Here is a 17,857-nt window from a genome sequence, read left to right as displayed (position 1 = left end):
TTCCTTCTTGCCAGACTATCCAGCAGAGGGGAAGTGTGTGGGTGGGGCGGGAGTCTGGACTGGACAGGGGCAGCACATCATGAAGAACAACAGTTACCAGGGGAGTAACCGTTTTTTTCTTTTGAGATCCTTGTGCTCAAAAAGATCTCTAAACATACAAATTATAGTGTGGATTTTTGTAATTTTTGTTCTGAGCTGAACTGCATTGAGAAAAACAATATTAAATCTTTCTTTTTTCCCCTAGTAAAATGTAATGGCGGCAGCTGTGTTTACCTGTAGCATAAGCCTCGTGTTTCTCTCTTCAGTGAAGGCAAGTAAGTTGATACTTGCTTAATTATCTCCTCTGAAATGGGCTCTTTTACATATACTAAAATAAGTTATTCCTCACATACCTGAAATTGGCTATGTAAGAACCGAGATGTTGTAAGTAGTGGCAGTAGCATGGTCTGTTTTTAGGGTAGCTGTAGCTGTGTTTTCATTATAAAACTGTGGCTTTTCTTCATGTGGTTTGAAGTAGCTCTGGTGCAAAGTTTGCCAGTGTACTAAGCATGTCTTACACACTTAGGAATTTTGAAATGGGCACTGGAAAAAGTAACTAAGATCCCAGATTTAACATACATTTGACATGTTCAGTGTGGAGAATTCTGAAGAACTGTATTTGTAAATCTTTCAGTGTCTATGTATAATCCTGCAGTGTATGCACCTTTTTATTCCAGATCTGGGCAGATTTAGGGTGACAAATTATTTTGCAGTCTCAAGGCCCCACATATCTATGGATTCTATGTTGTTCACAGCAAAGCTGCAGAAAGTTCATGCAAGCAGGAAACAGAATAGAAGGAGCTGAAAATGACAGCCCAAGAAAATTCTCCTTGTCTCTCATCCACCACCAGTGTGCAGTTTGGAGAACGTAAAAGGACCTTTGCACCAATACTTTGTGATCAGGGTTCTTCTGTGCGTTAGGATAGAGAAAGTCAGATGGAGCACTATGGCCATTCTCTGACAGCTGGCATACTCATCTTCCGTTCAGCACAATTCAGGGTGAGAGTTGATGATGGACAGACTAGTCATTTATTGTGTGGTCTGAGGCTGTGTCTACACTACAAGATAAGTTAGAGTGGAGCACTGAGGGGCATTGTGGGTTACATACAGGATGCCTCTGGAGGCTAATAAATTTGATTTAAGATGTGGTGCTTCCACACTGACCTTTAATCGAACTTTTGAATTCAAGCTTGGCGCTATATCTGTCAGGTAGTGACGGTATTGTAATATTGATATTAGTTCTCCCTAAATCGAGCTAATGGTATTTACAGTAAAGACTGTCATGTGGTAATACTGAGTTAACTGCATTAAATTCGAATTTATCTCATAGTGTAGATGCAGCCTTATGGAACAGTTGAAGACTGGACAGTATTGGTACAAACTAACATAGAATAAGGTTTACCAAAAGTACTCTGTGGTAGCCTATCATTCCTATTATTCTCATCAAAGCTAAGGGTAAGCTCCTGTTAACTTCAGTGAGTGAGAGGCAAGTTGCTATAGTGCTTTTGAAATTCCAACTCAGGGCAGGAAGGGAAGGGAGACAAAAGCCGTGTCTACACGTGCACACTACTTCGAAGTAGCAGCACTAACTTCGAAATAGCGCCCGTCATGGCTACACGTGTTGGGCGCTATTTCGATGTTAACATCGACGTTAAGCAGCGAGATGTCGAAGCCGCTAACCCCATGAGGGGATAGGAAAAGCGCCCTACTTTGACGTTCAACGTCGAAGTAGGGACCGTGTAGTCGTTGTGCGTCCCGCAACATCGAAATTGCGGGGTCCTCCATGGCGGCCATCAGCTGAGGGGTTGAGAGACGCTCTCTCTCTAGCCCCTGCGGGGCTCTATGGTCACCGTGTGCAGCAGCCCTTAGCCCAGGGCTTCTGGCTGCTGCTGCTGCAGCTGGGGATCCATGCTGCATGCACAGGGTCTGCAACCAGTTGTCGGCTCTGTGGATCTTGTGTTGTTTAGTGCAGCTGTGTCTGGGAGGGGCCCTTTAAGGGAGCGGCTTGCTGTTGAGTCCTCCCTGTGATCCTGTCTGCAGCTGTGCCTGGCACCCTTATTTCGATGTGTGCTACTGTGGCGTGTAGATGTTCCCTCACAGCGCCTATTTCGTTGTGGTGCTGCGCAACGTCGATGTTGAACGTCGATGTTGCCAGCCCTGGAGGACGTGTAGACGTTATTCATCGAAATAGCCTATTTCGATGTCACTACAATAAGCTATTTCGATTGTAGCGTTCACGTGTAGACGTAGCCAAAATGTGCAACCTAAATTCAGTGTGAGGAATTCTAGATAGGCAAAATAAAAATATTTGAACAGGACTTTGGCCATGATGTTGAAACTGACAATTTTTAATGATAAACCTAATTCCTACACAAAAATAGTCAGATTTCACATTGCTATTACTTCTTCATTAGAATTTCACTACAGAATTCTTTGTGCATTATCGAATATCCGTTAGTTTGTTGCTGCTGGAGTTGCCTGTCGCACAAGAGTATTCAAGAAAGAATATTGAAAACCTATCCAAAATAGACAAATTTGCCTCCATAGTTCTGTATTTATCTTATTTTTTATTTTGTCTCTGTCATGGTTTTTAGAGGAATGTGTGGTGCATGATGTGCTGCCTCATCCAAATTTGGTATCTGTACTAGTAGGAGAGCCTCTTGCTATTGATTGTTTGTCAGATAAAACACGGGCTCCTCAGCACATGAATTTCAGCTTGACTTGGTATAAACATGGAAGCAAAATGCCTGTTGCTGAAGTGAAATATTCCAGAATACATCAACAGAAAAGCTTGCTTTGGTTTCTCCCTGCAACTTTAGAAGACACAGGATCCTATGAATGTGTCATATGGTAAGAATGTGTTTTCCTTTGCTTTGTTATTTTTTGCTTGTTTGTTTGTTTGTTTTTCTACCAGAGCTACACTGCTGTAGATGTGAAATATGTCTTAAATATCTGAATTATTTTTCTGATTTTAATACCAGGGTTAGCATGTAGTTTTCCCTTCACAAACACTTAGAGTACATCTACATGGCAAATGAGGATATTCCACTGTGCAAATGAGGCACTAATTTACAAATCGTGTTCCTCATTTGCATAATCTCACATGATTGCTGTCCCAGCAGAGGCTGCTTTTGCCACAAAGCAAGCTGGATAGACAGGGTTCTGTTAGCAAAAACCCCCTTCGTTGACAGCCCCTTATCCCTCATTTTTGATGCCAAGGAGAGTAAAGGAGGGGAAAATGAGAGTGCGGTAGGGAACTCTTGTTACAGGACCCTCTGGTAGTCAGTGTGCTAGACAGCAATGGATTTGCTTCTGTTCCCAACTTTTCAGCCTGATGTTAAAGGTTCATTAGAACTTGCCAAGGACAAAGGGCAGCAGATAAGAAAAGGCAGAGTATAAACATGAAAAATATTAGAACTGTAATTCAGCTGTTTTATTTTCATTACAGGAATTTAACAAGCTGCAACAAAATGTATTTCAATTTAACAGTTTTCAAAAATACCGCTGGTTCGTGTTTTAATGAGAATTTTCTCTATGCTCAAGAGATACCAGCATCATCAGGTGACAAGATTGTGTGTCCTCATCTGGACTCTTTCAGAGATGAGAAGAGTACTTCTCCCATTCAGTGGTATAAGGTAGAAGATCTCATGGAGTCTGTCCCATATTTCATTTTCAACCACTGTTTTGTGTTCTAACAGCTGTTCAGAATTGATAATGGAGATTGGAAATGGGGAAAGAATACATTATACAACCTTTTTTTCTGTGACATGGGATATATCACACACAAAATTTGATTGCTGCTGAAAATGTGTGAGCTCTTTCAAATTAAAATTATATTCTATTCAAACAGTTTACAAATAGCACCATTTAAATTGTAAGTTTGACTTGTTCTGAAATGCAAAGAAGTCCATAGTAGCTGAGATTCAGAAAGAGGAGAAGAGGCTTGACTTGAAATTGCAGGTTGAACCTCTGAAACTCAGGACTCTCTGGTCCAGCAACATCCTTGGTCCAGCTAGAATGTCCTTGGTCAAGCAAACCCCCTGGTTTAGGACAACTCAGGCCCCGAGGGTACAGAGCCAGGGAGGTCCACCCTGTACTATTAAAGTGTTGATAAGTGCATCTGTTTTAGCTGACCATATGATACTCAAGGGGGCCTACTCTTTGGAAGGTAATTTCATCGCTCTCTTTCCCCATATCAAACAAAAATGTGTAATCTTAAAAAAAAATCCAACATATATGTATTTTTCACAGTGGGGTGATTTTGTTCTTAAAAGGGGCAGCCTAATGTACATTCAGTCTTCAGTGTGAGTTGAGGATGCTGAGAACGCTGCAGCACTGAGTCCTGTGCAGAACTCAGTGCAGAATCAGGCCCTAAATGCAAACAAGCTGAATACAGGCTATTTAAGCTCTGGTGTATAGAGAGGAAATTAAGACAAAAACAAAAACAAAAAACAAAAAAACCCCAACCTCAGAGTTATTTTAATTTTAACATAAAATTCATCTTAAACCTAACTGGTACAGTTGCCTTTCCACATTCCATCGCAAAAAAAAAAAAAAAAGAAATTGAATTTGTTGTTTTTGAGGACTGTATTCTTCTCACTCTGTGATTTAGCAAAGTGCTTTTTGTTGTATTTAGGAATGTAGCCTGACTGAAAATGAAAGATTTCTAACTCAGAATGATGATCTCGTGATAGTCAGTGTGAATGTAAATGACTCAGGACATTACTTATGCAAAATGACTTATAAATATATGGGGAAAGAATATAACATTTCACGAAACATTAATTTAACTGTTACAGGTAAGTGTTGGTTTTATTACTGAGTGCCTTTGTAGATTTTCTATGTTAATTTTTTTGCAAATCCGGAAGATCCAGTACATGAACTGATTAGTGTGGATTCAAAGAAATGCTAAATCAGATCACTAAGATACCATTTGTTAGTAATTCTTTTATTCCCTTACATTTAAAGAGCAAGGGGAGCCAGAAGACTAAAAACATGATTAATATTATTTCTGTTTGTATTATGGTAATAATAAATCGAGATTTCAGTCAGGAGTTGGGGTCCTGTAGTGCTCGGAGTTGTACAGACACCCAACTAAACACAGGTCTTGTCTGGTTATGTTTACAGTACAAGGACCTGTTCTATACTGGGGGTGGGTGGGTCAGTGTAACAGCGCAGGTCCTGTGCACTGAACAGAATCTAGGGGAATGCACTTCCATGGTGTAAAATGAGACATGCATTCACAAGTGTAATTTGAAACAGGGAGTATTTGTACTGGGGTCACAGCACTGATGCAGACCTTCCAGCACCAGCTCTGTTTTTCACTGGTGCCGGGCAGCTACACTCAGGGCTTGCATCAGTACAGCTGCACTAGTACAAATACTCCCAGCAAAGACAGGCCCTGACTTCAAGACAGGATGTGGCAATTGGGATTAAGAAATAATGAGAAAGAGGAAGACTGCGCCAGTGATGAGATCCTGTGGCCTGACTAGTGTGCAGCTTGACTGGCTAAATAATCCCCAGCTGAGGAGAGGCACAGACTCTAAAGGCACCATCCCAAGGGACCACTTGATCATGTGCTCTGGCCCCACCTTCCAGGTGCTGTCCACACAAAGTCAGGTGGGAATGCCTGGTGCAGAATTAGCTTTGACAGATGTATGCCAGAGCAATTTCTAGTTGCTTTCTAAGGGCAGTGTGACAGATCCCTCCCCTCACTGCTTTATGGAAGATGGGTTATGAATATAAATATGAACTCAGAAATGCTTTGAACAAAAGGTGGCTTCTGGCCTGTCATTTTTAATGTTATAACCAGCAGGATCTGTAAATCCTATTTTTGTACATGTATCATTTCTGTAGTTGAAGTTTTATAAGTGTTGGTATTCCACTTGTTGCTCTTTGTGAAACCTCAATAGGAGGTATGACTACCCTATTGCGAGAATATGTCTTGGCAGGGGATAGCAGTACTTAAACAATTTAAGGGACTTCAGTCCACATTGGAGGAACTTGCCTGTGAACAAGCAATCTAGCAGACAGGCAATTGCTGATTGCCTAAAAAGTACTTGGACTGGTGACCTGCCCATGTGACAGTCTCCATCCTGGGGTATTTTGTTACACAAAGGGAAAAATGGAATTCCCTCCACAAGGGAAAGGTATAAAAGGATCCTAGGGGTTCCTCTATCATTTGGTCTTCAGCCTGCTCCATCTTTTTCTTGAGCCTGCCTTGGAAATTTCGTGAGACACCGTAAGAAAAACAGAGAACTTTACTGGAGTCCCATATCAGAATAAGATCATTTCTGACCAAAAGATTTCACCTGATACAACTGTTTAGGGTAAGATCTCCCAAGTACTAGATTTTTGGGGAATAGAATTAATTGTGCATTTCCTCTTTTATTTGATTTGGTAACCCATTTTGGTCTGCATGTTCTTAGCTATAACCACTTAACTCCTACTGTTTTGCTTAATAAAAAGCTCTTTTGCTTATCAGCAAACCCAGTGTAAATTATTACCTGGGGAGAGATTTCACTGTGCACATCTTCCATTCATTGAGAGAGATGGGGGTTACCTAATGAACCCTTTCTGAGCAAATGCGTTTCACAGAGAGAAATAAATCTATCTGGAGTTTTGATACCTTCTGGGCGTTGATTCCCTGGGTGCTGTGCCCTAGAACTGCTTCCAACTAGAGCTGTGTTTAAACAGTGTCTTCATTGCTTTGCATGGAGGTGGTAACTCCGACACTGTTCCTTAGCTGGGGTAGATCAGATGATCTGACTCAGCAGGATAGAGGAGTGGGAGAACCTTAGATAGCCAGAAGATGGGTGACAGTGGTGTGATCAGTGCACCAGGGACCATCCCAAGGGGGTCTTCTGTGACCACGCTCCGTCACAGGTAGTTTCTGGGCTGCCCTGGTCCTAAGAACAGCACAAATGGCTAGGACAGTGGATGAAGATCTAGCCAGATGAATTAGATTCACTTTTTTTAATGATCTCCTTTTCTTAATTTGCTGACATATGTTTTTATTTCTCACCTTAAAAATAAACACATCTTTATTCTTGTTCTTAAAACTATTTTTGTATCCATAACCTTTTCCACATTCTTCAAGTTTTCACTGGACTTACAAGTTTTTATAATAATAATATTTTAAGCTGTTGCTGCTTCTTGAAAAATAACAATCACCTTTTTTATTTGCCTCTACATTTTTAGAACTATTGCCTTACTTTTTATGTTAATTTAAATAAAAAACCACAAAAGTAACTCATTCTGTTACTTGACTACTTCTCATCCACTGTACCTGTCAGTTGCTGCTCTTTCCCAGTCAATAGAAGGTTATGCTACACTAGCCCAGAAGATCAACCCACTCAGGGTCGATCTTCCAGGATTCAATTTTGTGCGTCTCGTAGGGACGTGTGAAATCGACCTCTCAGGGGGTCACAGGCTGTTTCTACACTCACCCCCTCCCATTGGAGGTAGCAAGTTATGAGTAAATCAAAGCAGGCTAATGGGGCACTCGTGCATATTCAGCACTCCATTAGCATAATGGCAGCTGTGCAAATTTCAAATTGCAGATTGAGAGTGGAGATGAGGGCAGAGTTGAAGTAAGAGCCCCAGTTTGACATTCCCTGACTCCCACAGAACTAGATTGGAGTAAGGGAATGTTGGAAGTGGGGCGCTTATTTCGAAGCTGCCCCCATCTTCACCGTCAGGCTGCAATTTGAAGTCTGCACTTTGAAATTAGTGTGGCTGACATTATGCTAATGAGGTGCTGAATATGCTCTTTAGCGTCTCATTAGCTTGCTTCAAATTGCTTCATTACCCATGCCACTGATGACAGGAGGGGGCAAGCGTAGAAGCAGCCACAGTCACCCCTGTACTCGTCACGAGATGTGAGGAGTAAGGGAGGTTGACGGGAGAAACTCTCCTGTCGACTTTGCGTAGTAGGGACAGCCACGTAAGCCAAGTGCAGATAGGTAGATTCTAGCAATGCAATTGCTGAATTGTGTATCTGTGGTCGACTTACTTTGCCTAGTGTAGACATAGTCAAAGTCTCCTGTACAAGAACAGACTACCTGCAGCCATTAGAGCACTGGGTGCTGAAAGTCAGTGATGGCTGCTTGAAACCTGAATGTGCTAGGGAAGTGGCAGAACACAGTAAGGAGCAGGGATGTTGGTGTGAGTGTGCAGTGGATTGGGGGAAGGGGAAAGTGCGTAGAGCATTTTGGGTGTGGAGCAGTAGGGGGTCACTAAAGGGCTATCAGAAGAGGAGTGCAGCTCTGTGGGTGGTCAGGAAGCGGGGTTCAAGGTGGTTTGGACAAGATGAACGTGAGAGATAGTAGGCCTGTCTGCAGAGGGATATAACATATGCCTGCTGAAAGCTATTCCTCCGTATAACTCTGTATTGGTACATGATTTTTTAAAAAGCACTTACGCCTGGAAAGTTCCCCAGACAACACACCATTAGCTTTAACTTAAGGTTGCCAGACTGTGTATCCCACCAACCCAAATTGCAAAAAAGCAAGGAAATAAACAGTTAATACATTCCACCCCATATGCTCCAGGTATGAGTTCCCCTTCGGTACCACAGTTGCACCTCTCTTCCCTTACAGCAGCAGTGGGTGTTGGGGCTGTTGCCAAAATGCTGGGGCTTTCCACGGGAAGCAAGGGCATCAGGGGCCTGCAGGGCTGCACAGTCCCTTTCCCCGAGCTCTCCAGGTTGCCTCCTGCCCTTGCACTGGGGGCTAGGCCTGGGCTCAGCACATCCCAGAATCCTCATGCTTCATGGAAAGTCCCAGCTTCAGGTGGGTTTGCAGGGTTGCAGCCAGGGAAGGAGGTAATGGGATTTGCTAAGTCTGATCCCCTTGTCCCAGGGCAGAATACAGGGAGAGGTGGCATGCAGATCCAGTGCTTCCTTCCTTGGCTGCAACCTTAGAGGGAAGCTCTTGGACATGCTGAGCAACAGCTTTAGACAGGTTTGCAGGGCTTCAGCTCTCAGATGAAAGAATAGGAGGCCTTTGGATGGACTATTGGTCTGATCCAGGATGGCCATTCTTATATTCTTTGGCAGCCTTGGAAGGAGGTGCTGGGAAGGCTGAGCCACAGCTGTAGGTAGTTTTGAGGAGCTGCAGCTGGAGAAGACATGACACAACCCAGTCCTCCTTTTGTTAGCTGCATAGGTTTGGATTGATCCTGTTACTGATCACAAATTAAACACAGCTATTTTACAAGAAACCTATTCTGGTTTTTCTACAAGTGTTAAGGTGTTCATTAGTATTTAACTTGATGTATTTCATCTCTTTTTTAATTGTCTGGTTTAAGTCGAGGACTGTTATCCTGGTCACTATAAATAGGGATGGAGGAGGGATAGTGAAGTTTTATCGACATTTTGGAATACTTTGTCTGTTACTGTGTTTTACCTCTTTCCTTTTGTTCTTGTCTTCATCTTTTTATTGTTTTATGGACGTTCTTCAGAAAGAAAAGAACATACAAACACAAAACAAACATATAGAGAAATACTTTATGAAAAAGTCTGAGGTACAAGAACAGTAAAGGTACAGGCAATACTTGTGTATTCCTTGTACAGTAGAACCCTGAGATACATGCACTCAAGTTATGAGAATCTCGGGTTAACGTGATTCTGAGCGGCAGGTAGCTGGCACCTAGGTCCGAGCTGCCTGCATCTCAGGGGGAGCCGGGAAACTGACTAGTGCTGCTGGTTCTCAGCTCTTGTGAGTGGCTGGCAGTTGGGAGCCAGGTGCCAGCTCTCCGACATTCACAGGAGCGGGGAATCTGACCAGCACTCCTGCGCTGGTTAGTTTGCCTGCTCCGGTCATTGGCAGCCGCCGAGAGCCTGACTCTCGCTGTCCCTGACAGGAGCGGTTTCACAGTTGATAGGTTTCACAGCTCCTGTCAGGGGTGGCAGTCTGACTCTTGGCTGCCACCGCTGACAGGAGTTGGGGAACTGACCAGTGCAGCAGTGCTAGTCAGTTTCCCCTCTCCTGTGTGCATTGGGTAGTCCAGAGCACACAGGAAACAGTAAATTGACCAGTCCTGCTGTGCTTGTCAGTTTCCTGGCTCCCCTGGGTTATGTGAAATTTGACTTATATGGGGTTGCACAAGATGTACTAGATGTCTTTGCTGTTACTTTTGATCATTTTGATAAAATTTCGTATTTCTACATGTTTTTTAGTGATCCCACCAAAGAGGAAGACTGAAATTCTTTATCCAAATAACAATACAATTGAAGTAGAACTTGGTAAGAAATTGGCTCATAGCCCATTATAAAAACTGAATATTGTGTCTTATTGTCAAGGCATAACTTCTTTACTATGGTCCTCAGACTACTTTAGCTTGGGAACCTTTTTCCTGTACTTTTCCAAAATTCATTGAACCTCTATTTATATCCTTATTTAAAAAGGAGGCAGGTCCTCATCTATCTCCTGTCAATCTAGTTGAGATTACTAACCAAGCTGAGGCTGTGGCTGGGTTTGTTACATGGCTGAAGTAGCGGCTGCAAACTGGTCTAGTGGGTATCTTTTGATCCTCTACCTAAATACAGTAAAAACCCAATTATCCTACGTAAACCGGACTGACGAAGGGTTGGGTAACCAGAAATGTTGACTAATTGGGAGCAGCTGCCAGCTGCACAGACCCAGCTTCCACAGGGCAGGCCACTGGTTGCTGTGGGGCCAGCTGCTGCAGGACTGGGGGAGCTATTATCAAACCCCTCAATTATCCAAGATTTTGTTTTATCCCCCACTGCCCCACTCTCCCAGCCCAGCAGCAACCCCCTGGGTTGAATAATTGGGGTTGTACTCTGCCTTGAGGAGGATAAAAGGGGATGTTTAGGCAAGGGCAGTGAGAACACTTATGGACGGGATGTGAGGGAGGGGGAAAATTCTTTATGAAGCAAGATTGAATAGATTTGGATCCTTTATCTGAGAAGAGAAGTGAATAGCAGGAGACGTGATAGAAATCCTTCCCACAAAAAAATAAAACTCCACCCTGCTCCATGCAGAGCTTCGATTCCAAAAAAGGAAAAGTACCAGAGACTGCATTCTCTGCTTGGGGCTGTGTTACTGCTGTTGGTTTCATATGGATGATGCTCAGATGCCATGATTGTGGAGTGGTATAACACCCTAAGATAGATAAAAGTATATATATAATAATATATTATATCAAAGGGAGGAGCTTCAGTCCTCCTGATCTCCTAACACAAAGAGAAGTCCTTCAATTGAAGTAGAAGAGTGGCATATTTGAAACTTAAGTGCTTTTGGAGCAACATGTAATTAGATTGTAGAACTTGCTGTCACAGGAAATCTCAGAATCATCGAATGCTAGAACTGCAAGGGACCTCAAGAGGTCATCAGGTCCAGTCCCCTGCCCTAATGGCAGGACCAAGCACCATCTATGATTATCTCCGTTAGATATTTATCTAACCTGTTCTTAAATATCTCCAATGAAGGAGATTCTACAACCACCCTAGGCAATTTATTCCAGGACTTAACCACCCTGACAGTTAGGAAATTTTTCCTAGCGTGCAACCCTAACCCTCCCTTGCTGCAGTTTAAACCCATTACTTCTTGTCCTCTCTCCAGAGGCTAAGGAGAACAGTTTTTTGCCCTCCTTCTTGTAACACCCTTTTAAGTACTTAGACTACATCTACATTACAAGCTAAAATCAACTTAATTAAAATCATTTTTTTAACACTGGGTTTTATAAATTCAAATTTGAGCATCCTCACCTTCCTGAGGCTCCTCATTAATTTGACGTATTGTTGCCACACACAAGTCGTCAAACGTCGACTGTTGCAGCAGAGTATTGTGTAAGCCTATGCTACAATTCACTGAGCCCCGTAGCATTCTGGGTATTTTCACTGGTGCAGCATGGGGAAAAAAATGCCCCACAAGTGGCTGTGGGTATCTGACGTTATCTTCCTACGTTTCATTTCCCTCATTCCCTGCCGTGTGAAGCAAATGTCCCTTTTTCTAGGTGGAATCTTGGTTGTATAAGTGATTTGCTTTTTATAAGTGCAGGAAAGGGGGAACAAAGTGGTTAGAGCATTTGCCTGCTGAACCCAAGGCCCTGAGTTCAGTCCCCAAGGGGGCTGTTTAGTAGTATGGAGCAAATAGATTTCAATAAAAATCTGTCCAGGATGGTTGTAGTTCTTGCTGCAAGTGCAGGGGGCTGGACTCAATGGCCAAAAGCAGATAGGAAGGGTTAGAAAAAAGATTTTGGGCTTCCCAACTGACAGGTTTTCAAAACAGGATGTAAAAGGACTGAAGCACATGCAGAAGTGGAGGGATCGAGGACTGTGGCTTAAGGCAGATTTAAACAACAGCTGTAAGATTAAGGCTGTGATCTGGATTTAGACCTCCTGGCAAAGAAGATCCTCAGAACAAGAACTTTCTGTCAGAGGCAAGCCACTCTAGTGACAGTTTTTTCTTCCCTTGAGAGAGTATTTTCAATGTTTTTCATAAGAATGTCTTCCTGCTCCAGATCAGTGATCTGGAGTGGATTAACCCATTACTCTGAAAAGAAATTCTGTGTCATTGAAGGCCTGAGCCAAAGCCCATTGAAATCAGTGAAAAGAATCCCATTGATTTCAGTGGCATTTGCATCAAGCCTATACAGAGGTACAGCTCTTTCATGTGTATTTCTTGAGTCTCCATAATCTACGAATGTATATCTAAGTACACACGGGTGTTACACAGAAAATGCGAATGGCTCATTAAATCTGTTCATTAAATGAGTTATGGTTCCTTTGGTCGCTCCAAGCCTCACGTGGCTAACCGTGGTAATTGTAGAGCTAATACATTGACTTCAGTGGCCTTCGGCTCAAGCCCATATGGAGGTACTGCTCTGTCACAATTGTTATGTTCTTAAATGCGTACTAAGTAATGGGGCTTGGAAGGATTTATTTCCCTTTCCCAAATCTTAGGGGCTCTCATGCCGATGGCCATTTTCTAATGCTATTTTTCAGGGTCTAATGTTGTCGTGGACTGCAATGTATCAAGTTCTAAAGATAATTCAGTTGGTATATCCTGGAGAGTCAATAATACTTTAGTTGATTTTTTGTTTATGGGGAGAGTCCAAGAGGGAGCACAGTAAGTATATTTGCATTTTAAAATGTATATCAGTTGATCACTGGCTGCACAGTATGAAAATACCTTTTGTGTTTGTAATGCCTCTCTTTGCTTTTCATGATGGATCCTGATTTCGTGTTTCTAGAGACCAATTTGGACACCTAGTATCCCGCTAAACTTTAGTAGATGCTAACAGAAAAACTAACACGGATATTTGGAACATATTGCTTTACAAAAAAATGTGTGCACTGGGCATGACACTGCTCAGGGGATGATAACCCCCACGCAGCACCGGTCTGCATTGGTCCAATGCCCCCCCCCCACCCCCCGGAACCTACCCTAAAGAAGAATATTGCTGAAAACTAAGCGTATGAGCTACTGAAGCAAGTCTGTCCAACAGCTACATATAGGAACCTCATATGCTTTTGAGAAAATGGACTATTTACTACAGGTTGAACCTCTCTAGTCCGGCACTCTGGTCTGGCAACATCTGTGGTCTGGCATGATTGTAGTTAGCCAGATGTCCACTTATCATGGGTGTGCTCAACTTTGAGCCAGGCCTCACAAGCTAGCAGCAGTCTCTATAAGAAGGGAGCTTTCAGCGAACTCTGTGAGCAGCAGCTAACAAGGAAGGAAGTTTGCCTCTGGGCAAAGCGTCCTAGAGGAGCTTGGGTGAGTGTGCGATATGGGGGGCTATGTGGTGAGCTGGTGGGTGAATGTCTGTCTGTGCAGCTATGTTACTTTGCAGAGAAGGGCAGTTTGATCAGCTGCCTGTGTGCCTGAGCTCGTGTTGTGCAAAGAGGAGCAGTTTGCAAGGTGTGAATTGGGGGAGTTCCCTGCCAGATGAGCCTTCAAAGGCTGATTAGACTGGAGGCAAGGCTTTGAGCCAGGCCTCACCAGCTAGCAGCTCTCTCTATAAGAAGGGAGCTTTCAGCGAACTCTGTGAGCAGCAAACAGGGGCAGCAGATAACAGGGAAGGGAGTTTGCCTCTGGGAGTTCGCCGAGGGAGGAGCCCCGTGTTTGTTGTCCTTTTCAGGTATGGTGTTCCACCTGTGCCTTGCAAGGCAGCACTACCAGGAAAAGGAGTCTCTGAAGAGAAGAGCCTGAAGAGTGATGGGGGAAGGTGGACCTGGGGGCACTGAGAGCAGCTGGGGGGAGAGGGGCCAGTGCAGTGAGGAGGGCAGACATGGGAGCAGATGGGGTAGTGGGTTCGGGAGGGTCCTATGGTGATGGTAGCTGGGGGGGCGCGGGGCGAAAGGTGGGGAGGAGGGTCCCGGGGATATGAGGTCATTGCTCCACAGGGAGCTATGGTGACTCCTGGCGACATGGAGGTATGAAGTAGTGGGCTCCTTAACCACATTCTCCACACCCCACTGCCTTGTGGGTTCTCCTGGGAAGGAGAAAGGCTAAGGGAGTAAACCCTGACAGAAAATCCAGAGTGGAGTCCGAAGGCGGTTCGGTGTCAACTTCTGGCACTGTCCTGGCAACTCCTGCAGCTGAGCTGGTACCAGATGTGGAGGTGATCCTCTCCTTTGGACTATATCATTAAAGCCGAGAGGGGGACACTGGTGTCTGGGCAGCCCAGAGTCTCCATAATAAGTGCCCAGGCTCGCGCCCAGAGAGGTACTCCAGCATCGCTGAACAGCATTGCGTCAACACGGGAGGCAACAGATACTGGTTATAAGCTCTTGCTCAATGGCGTAGAGAACAAGCGCCAGGGGTTGCCTTCGACGGTGGGAGAGATCCTCGCATCTCACTGGACAGTCACCGCCCGCCTCAAGCTGGGCAGCCCCCAGCCAATAGGGTACTGTCCCGCCACAGTTCACCTGCCTCGCTGGGTGCGTGAGGCTTAAGGTTCCCGAACCTGACAAGTGACTGAAATTTGGGCACCAGGCAAACCAGTAAGAAAATCAACAAGAAATGAGAAACATCAACAATTTAAGCTTGCTTGCTGGAATGTGCGGACCATGCTGGCTGGCTTGACTGAAGATCCTCAGGCCATCAGTGACACCCGAAAGACCACTGTCATCAACAAGGAACTGAAGAGGCTCCGAGTTGATATCGCTGCACTGCAAGAGACGCGGCTCGCAGATTCAGGATCTCTAAAGGAAAAGGACTACATCTTTTTCTGGCAGGGTAAAGCCCAAGAAGAACCCAGAGAGCATGGTGTTGGCTTTGCTGTCAGAAACACCCTTCTACAAATGGTGGAATTAGTCATGGGTGGATCAGAAAGACTTCTTTGGATCACGCTTCAAACTTGCGCCAGTCCCATCCACCTGATCAGTGCTTATGCTCCAACCCTGTACGCCACACCAGAAGTAAAAGACAAGTTCTATGACGTGCTTAGTGCTGCTGTAGCGCAAATACCTGCTCATGAACAACTGCACATCTTGGGTGACTTCAATGCAAGAGCTGGAGCTGATTGGGCCTCATGGCCTTCCTGCTTAGGACACTTCGGTGTGGGAAAAATGAATGACAATGGACAGCGTCTCCTTGAACTGTGCACGTACCACAATCTGTGCATCACAAACACATTCTTCCAAACGAAGCCACAGCACAGAGTGTCGTGGAGACACCCACGCTCGAAGCACTGGCATCAACTAGACATGGTCATCACTAGGCGTAATAACCTCAAAAACGTCCTTCTGACACGCAGGTATCATAGTGCTGACTGTGATACAGATCACTCGCTAGTTTGCTCCAAGCTCTAGCTGAGACCCAAGAAGCTGTACTGCTCTAAACCTGCTGGAAGGCCCCGCATTGATGCCAGAAAGACGGCAAACTCGGAGAAAGCTGAAAAGTACAGAGAGACCCTCCAGGAAAATCTGCACAGCGGCCCTGGGGGCACCGATGTGACATCCAAATGGCAACATCTGAGGGATACAGTTTACAACACGACCTTGTCAGTGTTTGGAAGAAGAGCTAGAAACACGAACGACTGGTTCGAAGCTAACTCCGATGAGATGATTCCAGTCATTAAAAAGAAGCGCGCTGCACTCCTGGAGTACAAACACTCACCTAGCCAGAGTACCCAGCAAGCACTTAGAGCGGCCAGAAGAAACAGTACAGCAGACAGCCAGGCGCTGTGCCAACAACCACTGGCTCCAGCTATGCAGCAGCATCCAGACCTGTGCTGACTTTGGTAATCTCAGAGGAATGTACAAGGGTATGAAGAAGGCATTAGGACCCACCCAGAACAAGATGGCACCTCTGAAATCCAAATCTGGTGAAGTCATCACTGACAAAGCCAAACACATGGAGCGCTGGGTTGAGCACTACTCCGAGCTGTACTCACATGAGAACGTTGTGGTTGATGCAGCCCTCGATGCCGTCGAGCTCCTACCAGTAATGGACGAACTGGATCAAGAACCGACTGTGGATGAACTGAAGAGAGCCATCGACAGCATTGCAGCAGGAAAGGCCCCTGGCCAGGATGGTATACCACCAGAGGTAATCAAGTGTGCCGCGGACACACTCCTGGAACCCCTACATGAGCTACTGTGCCTGTGCTGGAAAGAGGGTGAGGTTCCACAGGATATGCGCAATGCTAACATTGTAACGTTGTATAAGAACAAAGGAGACAGAAGCGACTGCAACAACTACCGTGGAATCTCCCTTCTAAGCGTCACTGGTAAACTGTTGGCTCGCGCCATCCTTGACAGACTCCAGAAGATTGCTGAGAGGGTGTACCCCGAATCGCAGTGCGGGTTCCATGCAGAGAGGTCTACCGTTGGCATGGTCTTCTCTCTAAGGCAGCCGCAGGAGAAGTGCAGGGACCAGAGGAAGCCACTTTACATAGCCTTCATCGACTTGACCAAGGCCTTTGACTTGGTCAGCAGGGATGGTCTGTTCAAACTGCTCCACAAGATAGGCTGTCCTCCACGGTTACTGAAGATGATCCAGTCATTCCACGAAGACATGAGAGGAACCATCCAATATGATGGCGCATTATCGGATGCTTTCAGAATCAGGAGCGGTGTCAAACAAGGATGTGTGCTTGCTCCTACATTATTCGGGATCTTCTTCGCACTCCTCCTGAAGCATGCCTTTGGATCTTCAACAGAGGGCATCTTGCTGCACACAAGATCTGATGGGAAACTGTTTAACCTTGCAAGGCTGAAAGCTAAGTCTAAGGTGTGGGAAGTCCTCATCAGGGACATGCTGTTCGCAGACGATGCTGCTGTAGTGTCTCACACAGAAGACCAGCTTCAAAAACTGCTGGAACAGTTCTCCAAAGTGTGCAAGGACTTTGGGCGTACCATCAGCCTAAAGAAGACAAACGTACTCGGTCAGGATGTTGCTGAATCCCCATCAATCAGCACTGACAACTATATGTTAGCGGTTGTCCACGAGTTTGTGTACCTCGGGTCCACCATCACTGACACCCTGTCGTTGGACACTGAGCTAAATAGGAGGATCGGAAAAGCGGCCACAACTCTGTCCAGACTCAGCAAGAGAGTGTGGAATAACAACAAGCTGTACACTCACACCAAAATGCAAGTCTACAGCGCCTGCATCCTCAGCACCCTCCTTTATGACAGCGAGACTTAGACCCTGCATGCCCGCCAGGAAAAGAGGCTGAACGCTTTCCACTTGCGCTGCCTCAGGCGCATCCTTGGAATATCATGGAAGGACAAAGTGACCAACACCGCCATCCTCAAGCAAGCTGGAATCCCAACCATGCACACCCTCCTCAGGCAGCGTCGGCTCCGCTGGCTTGGCCACGTCCACAGGATGAATGA

General features: G+C 45.0%; 1 protein-coding gene across 1 annotated transcript in view; it reads left to right on the top strand.

Annotated features, from left to right (window-relative positions):
• The first annotated feature begins 253 nt into the window (after window positions 1-253).
• The window catches only part of LOC142006793 (interleukin-1 receptor-like 2), a 32,517-nt gene continuing 14,913 nt past the window's right edge, over window positions 254-17,857 (top strand). Inside the window, exons 1-6 of the mRNA XM_074983268.1 lie at window positions 254-314; window positions 2,634-2,889; window positions 3,488-3,674; window positions 4,676-4,838; window positions 10,220-10,285; window positions 13,013-13,136. Of these exons, the coding sequence (XP_074839369.1) occupies window positions 254-314; window positions 2,634-2,889; window positions 3,488-3,674; window positions 4,676-4,838; window positions 10,220-10,285; window positions 13,013-13,136 (857 nt within the window). The remainder of the gene's footprint in view (window positions 315-2,633; window positions 2,890-3,487; window positions 3,675-4,675; window positions 4,839-10,219; window positions 10,286-13,012; window positions 13,137-17,857) is intronic.

Source organism: Carettochelys insculpta, chromosome 1 (genome assembly GCF_033958435.1).
Source record: "Carettochelys insculpta isolate YL-2023 chromosome 1, ASM3395843v1, whole genome shotgun sequence".
In the NCBI taxonomy this organism is placed as follows: domain Eukaryota; kingdom Metazoa; phylum Chordata; order Testudines; family Carettochelyidae; genus Carettochelys; species Carettochelys insculpta.
Note: the sequence above shows the minus strand (reverse complement) of the source record. Positions and strands in the feature narration are given on the sequence as shown.